General features: G+C 60.0%; 1 protein-coding gene across 1 annotated transcript in view; it reads left to right on the top strand.

Annotated features, from left to right (window-relative positions):
* DCHS1 (dachsous cadherin-related 1) overlaps nucleotides 1-10342 on the top strand; it is a gene marked incomplete at both ends in the record, with an annotated part of 38440 nt that extends 28098 nt beyond the window's left edge. Inside the window, 9 exons of the mRNA XM_082278152.1 lie at nucleotides 195-404; nucleotides 929-1792; nucleotides 2268-2381; nucleotides 3571-3782; nucleotides 3925-4079; nucleotides 5918-6048; nucleotides 6514-6800; nucleotides 7367-7505; nucleotides 7728-10342. Of these exons, the coding sequence (XP_082134278.1) occupies nucleotides 195-404; nucleotides 929-1792; nucleotides 2268-2381; nucleotides 3571-3782; nucleotides 3925-4079; nucleotides 5918-6048; nucleotides 6514-6800; nucleotides 7367-7505; nucleotides 7728-10342 (4727 nt within the window). The remainder of the gene's footprint in view (nucleotides 1-194; nucleotides 405-928; nucleotides 1793-2267; nucleotides 2382-3570; nucleotides 3783-3924; nucleotides 4080-5917; nucleotides 6049-6513; nucleotides 6801-7366; nucleotides 7506-7727) is intronic.
* Nucleotides 10343-14988: the final 4646 nt, after the last annotated feature.

The raw sequence follows: 14988 nt of genomic DNA, 5'->3' as shown, positions 1-14988 counted from the left end.
AGAGAGGGAAGGCCATGGGGAGGGGGGAGGGGCTGTGGGGCACAGCAGGGCTGTGGGGTGGTTTGGGGGTGCAGGAATGCCAATGCTCTCGTGCCTGGCTGCCCTGATGGGTGCCTGGGAGTTGGCATACACCCGCTGTGGCCATAGCTCGCAGTCGTCAGGGCAGCCTCTGCTGCTCTCACTGTGTCCTGCAGTCTACGCGCGGGATGCCGGCCTGCCGCCCAGCCTCACCAAGGCCACAGTGCGGGTCACCGTGGGGGACGACAATGACCATGCACCACACCTGGAGAGCGAGTCCTGCTCCGTGGAGGTTCCTGAGAACCAGAGTCGTGTGGCACTCTACACCCTGCGGGCCACTGATCCTGATGGTGGAGAGAACGGACGCTTGGAATACCGGGTGGCAGGTGAGATGGATGCACTGGGAGTGCTGGGCTGGGCAAGGACTTGTCCCTGGGCTTCCCTGGATCTGGGGACATCACCTGCAGCAGTCCCGTTCCACCTCAGTTCTCTCCTGCTCCAAACTGCATGGCATTGCTGCCACCTCTCAGCTCTCTGCCCCCAGTAAAGAGCACCCTAAGATCCAGAAAGGCTGCACTGCTCGTTCCCCAGGCTTGTGTCTGGTTCCCCAGGCTTAGACCAGTTCCACACCTCTTCTGGCTGCTCTGACCTGTTGATTCACAGATTGCCAAGTCAGATTTTCGCTGTATCCTGTCACATGCTGTCTGGCGACTCCCCATGGCTGCAGCACTGGCCTGTGAGTGGTTAGAGTCAGTTCTTCACATGGAGCTGACCCAAGGAGGTTTGCTCCCACTAGGGCTCACTCTACCCACCCTGCCAGACCCCGTGGTGATGGGCTTCATGTTCTCCAGGGCCTTTCTCATTCCAGTTACAGGCATGCTGCCTTGTTATTCCCCCTCTTCTCTTTTAGGTGGAGACCCTGGGCAGGATTTCAGCCTAGACCCCGTTTCTGGTGTCCTCTCCACTGCACACGCCCTTGACCGAGAGCAAATTGCTTCCTACAGCCTCATTGTAGTGGTGCAGGACCACGGCTCCCCCCCACGCAGTGCCACTATGTCGGTGACTGTGCAGGTGTTGGACCTCAATGACAATGCACCTGGTTTTGCTCAGGCCGCCTACACGGTGGAGGTGCCAGAGGATTTGCCAGTCGGTGACCTGGTGCTGCAGCTGGTGGCCGAAGACCCAGATGAGGGCACCAATGGGCAGGTCTCCTACTACCTGGGCAATGAGTCGCTGGGCATGTTCCAGGTGGAGCCACAGAGTGGGTGCATCCGGAGTGCCCAGGCACTGGACCGGGAGCGCCAGCCCACCTACAGCTTCCTGGCCATGGCGGTGGACTCGGCACCGTGGGAGCCCAAGAGCACGGCTGTGCGTGTCACTGTCGTGGTGCGAGATGTCAACGACCACGTTCCGGCCTTCCTGCACAGCCCACTCACCGTCAACCTGTCCCGCCACACGCCGCTCAAGCAGGTGGTGGCCACCATGAGGGCCGAGGACAGGGACGCAGGTGCAAATGCCTCCATCCTGTACCGCTTTGCCACGCCCAGCTCTGCCTTTGCAATCAACTCCTACACGGGGGACATTCAGCTGCTGCAGCCCCTTGGCTCACTCAGCCAGCGCCAGCGGACACTCTTCGTGCTGGCCACCGACCTGGGGCAGCCAGCGCTCTCCTCCACAGGGGTAGTGGTGATCCATGTGCAGGAGGAGCCGTACCAGGGGCTGCGCTTTCCCCGCAGCACCAGTGATGTGGCCCTGGCCGAAAATGCCACCCCAGGTACCCAATGGCAGTGACCAGAAAGTGCTGTGATGGAATGGGATAGGGCACGAGGGGAGGTGGGAGCAACGCTGTGGGGAACTCAGACCAGGGGGCTCTATGGGGTCTGGGGAAGTCCTGTTATGCTTTGGGAAGACCCAAGGAACTGCAGGGTCTGAGTGGTGCCCAGGCTGGTCAGGGTGGTGTCCCTCTGGGCTGGCCTCAGTGGGTTCAGATCACTGTAGGCAGCCACAGGTGTCCAAATGCTCCCAGAAGGTCTCTGGGGTCACAGTGAGACCACAGAGGAGCCATGGACAGGCACCATGACTCCAGGCTCCCAGCCCAACATTACCATGAGATCTTCAGTCCCCTGTCAGCAGTGTCCTCAGGCAGACTGGTGGTCCTGTGGTACAGCACATGCTGCCATGCATCATCCTGACCCTTTGCCACGTGCCCCAAGGCTCCACTGTCCCTTCATACCCTTTCGCTCTCCCAGGCACTGAGGTGGTGAGTGTCCAGGCCATGCACACGGGGGGCTCCTCGGGGCGCATCACCTACAGCATCATCAGTGGCAACGAGAGGAACACCTTCCTGATCCAGCCCAGCTCAGGTACAGCTCCAGGAACACTTGGGGAGCTCTGCTCACGCCTGCTCAAGTGCTCGGGGCCCCCAGGGCACAGGAACACCATCCACACTCTGTACCAGTTAGTTGAGAGGTGTTAGTACTGGAATGTGGACGCTGCCCTGTCACTGACCAGCACCTGCTAGCACTGCTCCCAGTGCAGTTGTGGTCCCCCATAATTAGACATTTTCCCAAAACCTCGGAGGGCAGGGTTAGATGGGATTTTGGGAAGACATTCTTCCCTGTGAGGGTGGTGAGGCTCTGGCACAGGTTGCCCAGAGCAGCTGTGGCTGCCCCATCCCTGGAAGTGTCCAAGGCCAGGCTGGACAGGGCTTTGAGCAACCTGGGATAGGGGAAGGTGTCCCTACGTGCCCATAGAAATGTTGTCAGTTAGTTAATAGATCCTGCTGGCTGCCCTCCTCCTTCTTGGGTGAGACAGCAGCACCTTGTCACTCCAGCAACCTAGCTGCCCATGGCTCAGGTGAGTGGCAGTGGCTATCTGTCCTCAGAGCACTTGCAAGGCTCTGACTGGACTCAAAGCTGCAGTGAGGTGACCCTGGCTTGGAGCTGGATGAGCTTATGTCATGGTAGGAGCAGCTCTTTCTGCTGCACACCTTCGGGAGAGTCTCCAGGTGGGAGGACTGTCGCATGTTGTAACATCAGCAGGAGCTACCTGTCCCCAGCAAGGTGTGGGTGTCCTCACTCAGGTCAGGTCTTGAGAATGATGAGAAGCTGGCAGTGTGGGGAGGGCTTGGAAGAGCTCAGTGTGTGTCCTGTCCACCTGAGAATGGGTGGATGGGTGGAGGGAGGGATGGGTGAGCAGAGGGAGAGATGGGTGGGTGGATGGATGGATGGATGAATGGATGAATGAACGAATGAACGGATGGAGGGATGAGTGGAGGGATGGATGGACGGATGGAGGGATGGACGGATGGAGGGATGGATGGATGGAGGGATGGATGGATGGAGGGATGGATGAATGGAGGGATGGATGAATGGATGGATGGATGGATGGATGGATGGATGGATGGATGGATGGATGAACCAGATTGAGGGATGAGTGGATGGATGGGTGGATGGATGGATGGATGGATGGATGGATGGATGGATGGATGGATGGATGGATGGATGGATGTGCTGGTACATTGCTCCCCCCTTCTTGCTGTCCTCCTCCCAGGTGCCATCTCAGTGCAGGACTCCAGTAGCCTGGATTTCGAGGCCAGCCCCCGGCTGCGCCTGGTGATCCAGGCAGAGACCACGGCTTCCTTTGGCTTTATGGCCATAAACCTCAACCTCCAGGATGTGAACGACAACCTGCCCCGCTTCCAGCTGCAGAACTATGTGGCGTTCATCTGGGAGTCACAGAGCTATGACTCACCTGTCATCCAGGTATGGCCGGGGCACAAACAGGGACACCCGAGCCCTGGCCTGGCTGGAGTTATGGGATGGGGGCTGCATGAGCCTGGGGTTGGCACTAGCACACAAGTCCTACCTCAGGGGGTCCACAGCTGAATCTCGTGTGGCTTTGCAGGTACTGGCAGATGACCTGGACCAGGGAGCAAATGGGCAGGTGACTTATGCCATCAACCAGTCCCTGCCAATGCCAGGCTTGTACCACATTGACCCTCAGACTGGCACCATTACCACTGCTGCCATCCTGGACAGAGAGATCTGGTCCCAGACCCGGTGAGTGCAGCCAGGCTAGGGAATGCCGGGACAGGGACAGAGTTGTGGAGCACAGCCCAGGAGCATGGGGAGCACTGTTCTTGGTGTCCCCAAAGCTGTCCCAGCCTGTCTGTGAAATGGCTCTATCAAGCAACACTGCTGAGGGTCAGTGGGAGTGAAGGACACAGGAGGCAGATGGCCAAGATGAGCCCACGCACAGCTCAGTCGGGTCTCCATGGAGCTGAGGAGATTGTGAGAGGGCCCTAGGTTCATCCATTCCCCTTCCTGCCTCCTTAATCCGCACTGCATCTGCTCAATTACTTCCACCTCCAAGCATAGGATCCTTGTGTCCTGCCACATGGCTCCAGACCCCTGCACTAACCTGAGCTCCCCCAGATGTCCCCCTGCATCCAGACAGGCCTTCTGGGCCCCTCACCATGTGTGCATGCTCTGGACATATCCATCCACTCTAGCCACACGTATGTGAAATGCTGGCAAACACCCCACCATGAATCTGAGGCTTCTCCTGCCCTTTCCCCTGCACCTTGCTCAGGTGTGGTCCCCCAGTCTGTGTTTTCCCTCTCCACATGTGCCCCCATGGCTTTGGGTTCCTCTGCTCTGTTCCCCAGTGTGGGGGGTCTGGGGTATTCCTTCCACCCACACACCCCTCGCCATTCCAGAGAGGCTCCAAGTGTTTCCCTTCAGCCAGAGAACCCCAGACACCTGCCTGCACCCTGCAAGGTGCTCTGCCTGCACCCACACACCTTCTAGACTTCAACACATGCCTTAGGTGTGCAAAAACCTGCTGCCCTGCCCCACCATGCTCTCCATGTACCACACACACTGCCCCACTGTTATGAATGGATGATGTGGGTTTAGGTAAGTCCCTGCCTTTTGCCCAGGCCTCTGGCAGCAGGCAGTAGCTTTGTTGAGGTGGCCAGCACCCCAAGACCCACTCTCGTTCGCAAGTTCTTTAATAATGGGCAATTCGGTCTATTAGAGAATGAATTATTTCTTTAATAGACACAAAACTAACAGACATAAGACTTAAAACAGATTATTACCACACAGGAATAAGGACAAAAAGAGGACAAGTAGTATTATACATGCGGGGTTAAAGATACCATTAATTTTACATCTAGAGAAGAAATAATATAACTTAGGATCCAATGTTTCTTACCATCCAGTTCCTGATGGAGCACACATCAAAATCCTTTCCCTCAATTCCCGGGAAAGTAACCACAGAACATGTGTCCAGACTCCAGGGAGAAGTCTTGCACACTTTCAGTGCGTGTGTGTAGAGGGCTTCTGCCTCTGTGATAATCTGTAGTACTTATGTAGTGTAAGAACAGGCCTTTTGGTCACCTCTGTTTGTTTATCTCTCCCCACATCTCTTAAGCTGGCAGACCTTTTGGTGCCAGGAGATGATACCCGCTGGGCCTTGCCCGCCTGGGTTGTCTCTCCTGTCTGCACCAGCCGCCTGTGGTGGGGAGAGGGGTGATATGCCCTGCCACACCCACACATGCTCTCCAAACCACAGAACCATTGAGGTTGGAAAAGAGGTTATTGAGTCCAACCTGTGACTGATCACCATCTTGTCAACTAGACTAGAGCACTGAGTGCCACAACCAGTCTTTTCTTAAACACCTCCGGAGAAGGTGCTGCACAGATCCATCACCCCAGACTCTGAGCTGCTGTGCGGTTTCCCCACCATGTGCACACGCTCCAGCCCCGTGCACACCTGCAGTTCATGTCCCAGGTGCAATGCAGGTGTGCAGTGCATGTCCCAGGAACTGTACACGGGTGAGGTACTCCCTCACATGTGTGGGCACTCATCTGACCCTCATGCCTGCCCACAGCTTGGTGGTGACAGCGATGGACCGAGGAACACCACCGCTCATGGGCTCGGCCACGCTGACCGTGGTGGTGATGGATGTCAATGACAACAGCCCTACTATCCCGGTCCCCTGGGAGATTCGTGTCCCTGAGAGTGAGTGCCGTAGCACTGAGGGCCAGAACTGGGGTACAGTGGGCACCATGGGGTGGGGAGGAGCCCACAGGGAGGCCAGGCCAGTCCCTGCAAGGGGCTGGGTCACATTGGCCCGCTGAAGCCCCCCAAGCCCTCCAGCATGACCTCTGTGGTGCTGCTGTGTCCTGAGGGAGGAACCTGAATTACCAACCCAACCCCAGCCCCTGCCTCGTGTCCGGGGTTCTGGCTGCAGACACCTGCCCTGCCTGCTCACAGTCGTCAGCCAGTGTGCCCTGTGCCCATGCAAACCTCCACCTGTCCTGCCAAGCCCCCGAGACCTTCCTTTTCCCCCCGGCATCTCCCTCTCCCATGGCATCTTCCCCTCTTCCCGGTGCTCAGGCTCTGGACTGAACTGGTTTTCCACCAGCTGAGCCAGGTATGCTGGGCAGGGATGGGTCTGCTCACTCACATCTCTGCTCCCCACAGACACACTGCTGGGCACCCAGATAGCCCAGCTGACTGGGAACGATGTGGACTCGGGCCCTGCGCTCTCCTACACGCTGCTGCTGGAGGGGGACGCAGCAGACACCTTCGGGGTGCTGCGCTATGGTGGCCACATTGCCCTGACAGGGCCACTGGACCATGAACAGCGCAGCCGCTACACCCTCACACTGCGCGCCTCTGACACACGCCATGAGACTGAGGCCAACCTCACCGTCCTTGTGGAGGATGTGAATGACAATGTGCCCACCTTCACCCAGGTTTTCTATCAGGTACATGCACCAGGTGTGCCAGGCAGCAGGGGCCATCCCACACAAGCTCTCTGCAGCTCCTGCCTGCCTCCCCTGCCCTTACAAGGCACAGAGGATGGGTCTGAGCCCCTTCTGGTCTCGCTTTCTGACCCATATCTACATCCTGACATCCCTCATGCTGTCACTGTGGCATAGAAGGAGTTGAAACCAGGCAGGTGACCCTGGGACCAGCCCCTGCAAGGGGCACAGCTGGATGCAGAGGGTCCAGCTGAAATGGATGAGCACAGTGGGAAGGCCAGAGGGGGTGGGAAATGGGCCACAGCCCAGACAAATGTTTGTGGCGAGACCTGGGCAGGTCCCTGTTGAAGGCTGGCTTGGGCAGTGTGTGCTGCAGCTCTGGAACTTGGGCAAGGGGCTGGGGAGCCCCAGGAATGCTTGAAGGGTCTGGGAGCACAAGCCCCTTGCCTGTGAGAGGCTGGACGACCTTGGCTATGGCTGCCTGGCCAGCCCCAGACTCCCATCCCAGCGCTGCTGGGGGCTCTGCCAGGGGAAAACCAGATGCTGACTGGAGTTTCCTTCTCTTCCAGGTGCTGCTGCCAGAGCACACACCTGCTGGTAGTGTCATCCTCACTGTGAGCGCAACCGACCCCGACGCAGGGAGCAATGGGGACATCACCTTCCACCTGGCTGTGCCCAGCCCTGATGTTGCCATCGACCCCAGCAATGGTGCGTGGGCTGGGTGCTCTGTGGGCCTCTCTCATGGGTCAATCTAAGGGTGCCTGTGGAGGGGAGTGCTCCCGTGCTGGCCCTGTTTAAGCCCTCACCAGGTCACTTTCTGGTGTAGCTGGTGAGGCAGACACAGCAGGGTGACCATCGAATGCCCCTCCAGCTGATACCCTTCCCAGCTCCCACTGGTTCCCATGCTGACCCTGGCTTTGTGCTCCACAGGGACCCTCTTCACCACCCGGCAGGTGGAGTTCAATGTCAGCCAGCCCACCCTGGACCTGGTGGTGGAGGCCCGCGACCACGGCTCTCCCAGCCTCTCATCCTGGGCCACAGTGCAACTCCAAGTCCTGGATATTAATGACCACAGTCCCCGCTTCCAGGAGCCATGCTACAATGCCAGTGTTCCCGAGGACCTGCGCCCAGGCACCACTGTGCTAACGCTGGAGGCAGGTGACGCCGACCTCTCCCGGGAGAATGCTGGCTTTGACTACACCATTGTCAGTGGGAATGGCGGCAACGCCTTCCAGGTGGAGAGCCGGGTGGCCTGGGCTGGGGGACAGCTCCGCACGCAGGGAGCCCTGGTGCTTGTGGAGTCCCTGGACTTTGAGTCCATCCCGGTGTACAACTTGACCGTGGCAGCCTCAGACCGAGGCCTGCCGCAACGCAGTGCCACCGTGCCTGTGCTCATCACTGTGCAGGACGTCAATGACAACCCGCCCGTGTTCACCCGGGCCGAGTACCGTGCAGCAGTGAGCGAGGCTGCGCTGCCTGGCACCGAGCTGCTGCGCGTGGCAGCCCACGATGCCGACTCAGGGCCGCGTGGCCGCATTCACTACACCATCAGCTCAGGTGACCAGCACGGGCTGTTCCAGCTGCACGAGAGCACAGGGGCCCTGAGCCTGGCACGGCCACTGGATCGGGAAGTCCAGGCGCTGCACACACTGGTGGTGCGGGCCACGGACACACCAGGTGGGCACTTTGCGCTGGTCCCCGTGGCCATTGAGGTGAAGGACATCAACGACAATAAGCCATACTTCCCAGTGGAGGTGCTGAGCGCCAGCATCCGGGAGAACTTGCCACCTGGCACACTGGTCACCACACTGCGTGCCATCGATGCCGACACCGGCACCTTTGGGGAGCTGCGGTACATGGTGCTGGAGCAGGCAGTGGGGGACCCTACCATGGGGGACGGCCGGGATGCCTTTGCTGTCAATGGGAGCTCTGGGGAGCTGCGCTCCCGCCTCACCTTTGACTATGAGCGGGCCAAAGCCTTCCAGCTCCTGGTTCGGGCCACCGACGCTGGCAACGCCTCGGCCACTGTGACTGTGCGGGTGCTGGTGACGGGGGAAGATGAGTATGATCCCATCTTCCTGAGCTCCTCCTTCAACTTCGAGGTGCCTGAGGGCGCGCGCAAAGGGCAGAGCATTGGGCGGGTGCTGGCCACGGATGAGGATGAGGGGGCTGACGGTGTTGTGCTGTATACCCTGGCAAAGCCATCACCATACTTCGCCATCAACCAGACCACAGGCTTCATCTACCTGCGTGTGGACAGCCAGCCCCAAGCCGGGGCTGGGCGCGCCAAGAGGGAGCCACGGGAGATGAGCCTGGAGGTGCAGGCACGCAGTCCCCTGCCTGCTTCCCGTGTGGCCTCTGCGCAGGTCACCATTGACGTCACACACACCTCCTTTGGCCTGGCAGCCGACCTCAACCTACTGCTGGTGGCTGTGGCCGCCTCGCTGGGCGTCGTGGTGGTGCTGGCCGCCGTGGCCATCGTGCTGGCGCTGGTGCGCTCCCGACAGCGCCGGGGCCACAAGAAGGCAGAGGGGGAGGGGGCACTGGCCCACGCACAGAGTGGGTCCTTGCAGAAGCTGGGCCGTGAGGAGCCAGCACTACCTGGGGCTGAGCACATCTACCACCAGGCACTGCCAGGGTATGGGACCGAGCCGGCAGGGCCCTACACCCGGGGCGGCTCACTGGACCCCTCGCATTCCAGTGGCCGTGGCTCTGCTGAAGCCGCTGAGGATGACGAGATACGGATGATCAATGAGTACCCACGCGTGGCCAGCATCACAGCCTCCATGCAGGAGCACATTGCTGCGCGCGGCCCTGACTCTGGCATCCAGCAGGATGCCGACCAGCTTTCCGACATCTCCTGTGAGCCAGCTGCGCTGGAGAGCACCCAGTGGTTCAAGAGCAAGAAGGGCTCTGGGCTGCTGCTGCCAGGGCCACCCCTGCAGCTGTACCATGAGGACGGCGGGGGCAGCGCCTTCCTGGGCGTCCGCTGCGGCCTCAGTGTCTCCTCACAGCCCCAGGACTACGCCTTCCCAGAGGACGGCAAGCCCTCCGTGGAGGGCTCGCTCACCGCCATTGTGGCCAGCGACGAGGAGCTCCGTGGCAGCTACAACTGGGATTACCTGCTGAACTGGTGTCCCCAGTTTCAGCCACTGGCCAGTGTCTTCACGGAGATTGCCCGCCTCAAGGATGAGAGCTCCCTGCGCAAACCCTTCCCAGCCAAGCCCAAAGCAGAGCCCAAGCCCCGCATCGACCCCCCGCCCCTCATCACCTCGGTGGCCCATCCAGGTGCCAAGTCTGTGCCCCCCAAGCCACCACCAGGCAGGACCTTCCCGCACCCATCCTCCCTGCGCCGCTCGCCCATCAGCCACGAGGGTTCCATTTCGTCCTCCGCCATGTCGCCCAGCTTCTCCCCATCGCTGTCCCCGCTGGCCGCCCGCTCCCCCGTGGTCTCGCCCTTCGGCATCTCGCAGGGGCCATCCACTTCCACCATCAGCGCTGAGCACTCGCTGGAGCCCCCTGAGGAGGCCGAGCTCAGGATTTAGAGCTGGGCCCCTGGACTCCTCTGCCCCAGCCCGCTGCCATGGCGCCAGAGCGGGGCCCGGCCCAGGGCTGCTAAAATGGGTGCTCATCCTGCTCCCAGCGCTGTGCCAGGCCTGGGCCCCCAGGGTCTGCAGGTGTCCTTGGGGGCTGGGGCCCCTGTCCCTCCCCACAGTCTGGCAGACCCTGTGCTGGCTGGTGCCCTATGGACTGCTGACCCCAGTGCTGGCACCCCGGGGTGATGGTCCACGTGCTGCTTGCAGTGGCTCAGTTTGGTGCTGGGCAGGATGGTGCTTCACGGTACTTGATGCTCCGGGAGTGGCTGGGAGCTGAGGGGTGCTGGGCCAGGGACTGCAGGCCCAGACCCTGCCCTACCCAGCTCCGGGGGCCATGTGGCCGCCTGGGTGCAGGAGGACCTTGAGCCTTCCCTAGGGACCCTAGGAGCTCCCAGGGCAGGGGAACAATGACCCATGGCTGGGGATGATGTCCCAGGGCAGGGAGCGATGCCCAGGGCACACATACTGCCTGCCCATCAGCGTGTGCTCCCTGCGGGGATGAACCTGCCCCCTGACAGGGAGGGGACACTCACCGAGCTGGCTGCAGCAAAAGGCAGCAATGCCTGCATCTCGCTGCTTGTCTGTGGCTGGGCGGGGACAGGAGAGCCTTTGAGGTCTCTACAGCCCTTTCACTACCCACTGATGCAGGTGACACTTCCAGGGAATCTCCTGCCCAGAGTTTCAGGATGGTTCCTGTGGTCCTGGGAGGGAGGCGCATGTCATGCTCGGCATGGGAGCCCCGTTCCTGGGACCACGTACCTCTCTGGGCAGGGGTCCCAGGCAGGGACAGTGCCCAGGCACGGGCAGCACAATGGGGCTGGCAGAGCTGTGTGAGAGCTGATGGGGACAGCCCAGCCTCAGGAGCAGTGGTGATGGCTGCTGTGACCCGCACCCGCCCCAGGCCCAGCAGGCAGCCTGCAGCTGCAGGGGCACAGGTGGGAGGGGGTACCCCAAAAAGCCACATGGCCCAGCATGTTCTCTTATAGCCACAGTGTGGACAAGGGGCATCTGGCCTTCCCTGGGGCCCTGTCACATGACTGCTCCCCAGGACCATCTGGGCCACTTCCAGAACATGGTCAAGGTGCCAGAATCCCCTGCCCCTGGCCCCAGCCCTCTGTACAGGGCTGCTCTGCAAGCCCATGATGCATGTTGTGAGCCCAGACAGAGCCCCTGCAGTGGAGCCGGTCCCCGTCTCCTCCCAGCACTGTGCATGGCCAGCCACACAGGCAGCGTCACACTCACAGCACCCTTAGCCCCCACCAGAGCTCTTCCTGAGCCCACGGCTGCTCACAGGGAGCAGCCCTGCATCATGGGCCCTGGGAGTGTGACCCTGGGTTCTGCCACTGTAGCCCTGGTGCTCCCGGAGGCTGCGATCCCCACACGGCCATGGGTGCAGAGCAAGGGCTGGAACAGCATGGGGTACCCCACAGCAGCCCTGAATGCCCAGTCTGGTCATGAGTGTATTTGGGGGTCAGGGAGGACACCCCATGCCTGAGCAGGGCCAGGGGGAAGCTCATTCCCATCACTTTCCCCAGACCCAGCACGTCTGTAGTGTGGCTGCAGCCCCAGCCCCAAAGGTGTTGTCACAGCAGACAAATGCATCACTTCTGCCCGTCCCCCCCACTTCCCATGAAGAGCCATCTGTGGCTGCAGCTCCATCTGTTATAGCCAGCCCCTCATCCCCCTTGTGCCATGGGGTCCTGGTGGGTCCTGGCACATGCCAGTGGGTCCCAGGTGCTGTCCTGAGCACAGGGCAGTGACAGAGGACAGAGATCTCCTGTGCAACAGTGATGGAAACCCCCAAGGGGACACGGGGCCATGCCCACTGTGCTAGGGACCCACAGGGACCTGAGATGCCCTGGCATAGGGACAGCCCCACCCCCATCCCCTCTCTGTCCTGCTCACAAGCACTGTGGGAACACATTGTGCTCCCCGGGCCCTGTGGGGGAACTCTGGGTGTGCCCTGTGTCCCCCAGCTCTGTGGGGGCACTCTAGGGCTACCCAGTGCCCCCCAGTCCCATGCTGGGGTGCCCCATGCCCCCTGGCCCTGTTATGCCCAGGCTGCCCACACAGCCCAGCTCCACTGCACATCTGGGATGGGGACACAGATGGGTCACCCTGCACGCCACAGGAAGGGTCAGACACACGCACCCTGCTTTGGGCTGGGGTCACTGAGCCCCCAGTTATTTATTTTTACACATTGTACTACAATTCCTGTTTTTACTCGTTTGTACCTTTTGTATTGTGTCTCGTGGTGCTGCATGTACCAGCGCTGCCCACGGCCGCGCAGGGGCCACCTGGTGCAGCCTGAACCCAAGTGCCAATGTCTCAAAAAATGCCTTAATAAACCACACGTTTGTACAGACACAGCCCCATCCCTGCTGCCGTGGGCTCATGCCAGGCTGGCACCATGTCCCCATGGGACTGATGGGGGGGGCAGGGGGAGGGAGACTGGACCTGCACCACAGGGGGCTCACATGGGCCTGGCCAGGCCCTGGCACCCACATCCATGGCTGCATCCTGTCAAGTCCTTTCCCTGAGAGGCCAGCGAAGCTGCAGCAGGACCATGGCCCTGGGCTGTCCAGCAGCGAGGCTGAGCATGTGTCCATGCAGGCATACATGCAAGCACAGCTGTGGAAGATGTCTCCACATGTGCACACAGCTGGTCCCACATGCCACAGGCAAACCCCTCCCATTCCACTACCCTCGCTCTGGTGAGGGCTGTGGGCAGGGCTGTGCAGGGACCCAGAGCTGCAGCAGCCACACTTGGACACGCCGTCTGCCCAGCAGATACCTCACATTCCCAGCATCCCCACTGAGGACACCAGACATACAAGTTCCCCAAGCCATGGCCTCAGCACAGCCAGCAGCACACACAGACACACACTGGGGATCCCAGTGCTCCTATCAGTCTGCCCAGTAGCTTTGGTTCTGCATATCTATGTTGGGCGACACAGACATACACACAGGGTCCTTCGCTGATCTCAAAACGCTGTGACCTGATGCCATACATCCCCCTCTCACCAGACCGTGCCCCCCCACCAGCCCTGGGAAACAGGCACAGAGTCTGAGAACCAGGAGCAGCTGTGCAGCTGGCAGGTGTTGGATGTGGCCAGACCCATGCAGTGACCATCAGCCACCTACATGTGATCAGCCACTTCCATCCTGCCTTCCCTTCTGTCCCATTTTTTGTTGCTCCCCAAACCACCCTGTTTCTGTCCTCAGCTCTCAGTTTCCAACACCCCATAGCGAGACCTGCACAGCCCCAACCTGTTCTGCATAGCCCCCCAACACATGCCCAACCCTACTGCCAGCACCATGGGACCAGGGGAGCAGCTCCTGTCCCTGCCTCGGACAGGGCTCCTCGCACTGCAGGGGTAAGCATAAGCCAGCACAGCCGGGGCAGAGAGGGGGAAAGGATCACCCCTCTTCCTGATGGTGTTCCTGGGGTCCCCTCTGCTCCTTCATCCCCCAACCCGACCCCTTCCAGCTCCCTGCTGGGGCACACTGGGCATGTGGAGACCAGCAGGCTGCCCTCAGGGCCACTGTCCTCTGGTGTTCTTGGCCTCTGGAAAATCCAACTGCCCACAGCAGGGACTTGCATCAGCCCGTCTGCAGGAACAGCACACGAGTGTGCCCGGGCGAGCGGGGCTCCAGCCAGGGCGCTGCAGCCACTCCAGGAGACATCAAGGCTCCCTGACCTCCGAGGCACCAGACCAGCAGCAGATGCTCATTAACACGATTAACTCTGCCCGGCCACCTTAGTCCCAGCTGTCCAGACAGATCCAGGACATCATCCCCTGCAAATCCCATCCCACTTAAAGAGTCCATCCCCAAACTGGACATGAGGCATGTCTAACCGAAACAGCCCCCAAGCCCCTGGCTAGGGCCAGGGTGGTTGGTTCCCCCCCTGTCTGTGGCCAGGAGGAGGCCAGGGCTGCCAGGCCAGGGCAGCTGGTGGGGCTGGGGGAGCAGGAACACAGACAGCTCTGGCACGGCTCCAGTGCAGGGGATGCAGCAGCCAGGCCAGGCAGGTGGTTTTCCTATTGCCTGCCTCTTCCCTGCAGAAGCAAGAAAACAGCTGGGAACTGCTGGAGCCGTGGAATGTGTCGTGTGACTGGGGTTGTCACCGATACTGCAGGAAAAACAAAAAAACTCTGCAACAACATTTTTAGTGTTAGAGAATCAAGGCATTACTTTATTCTGGCCAGGATGTTGCTCTGGCCAGGATGTGCAACTGAAATAATTTCATCCACGCATGGCCCGGGTTGTGCAGAGAAAATCATTCCATGACACATGAATTTTACTCGATTTTTCACATATTTTATACAGTCAAAACACATAGAAATTCATTGGTTCAATGTTCACTCGTCCCAAGTTGTGCAGTTCTTAGTATCCCTACTGGATACGGATTTCTTTGCCTCTGATGCTAATTAGGTTCTCGTTCTTACCTCTTTTCCCAGACCATGCGAGGGGTGATGTCTGGAGTTGATGGTTGTTAATGGTCGTTATCTTTTGTGTAGCTTCTGTGCTACTCCCAGTCTGTTGAGATGTTAAGCTCATCAGACCTCGCCTGATGAAACAATCCCCTGAAG

Source organism: Coloeus monedula (genome assembly GCF_965178545.1).
Source record: "Coloeus monedula genome assembly, chromosome: 3".
Taxonomy (NCBI): domain Eukaryota; kingdom Metazoa; phylum Chordata; class Aves; order Passeriformes; family Corvidae; genus Coloeus; species Coloeus monedula.
This window is presented reverse-complemented; position numbering and strand designations above follow the sequence as displayed.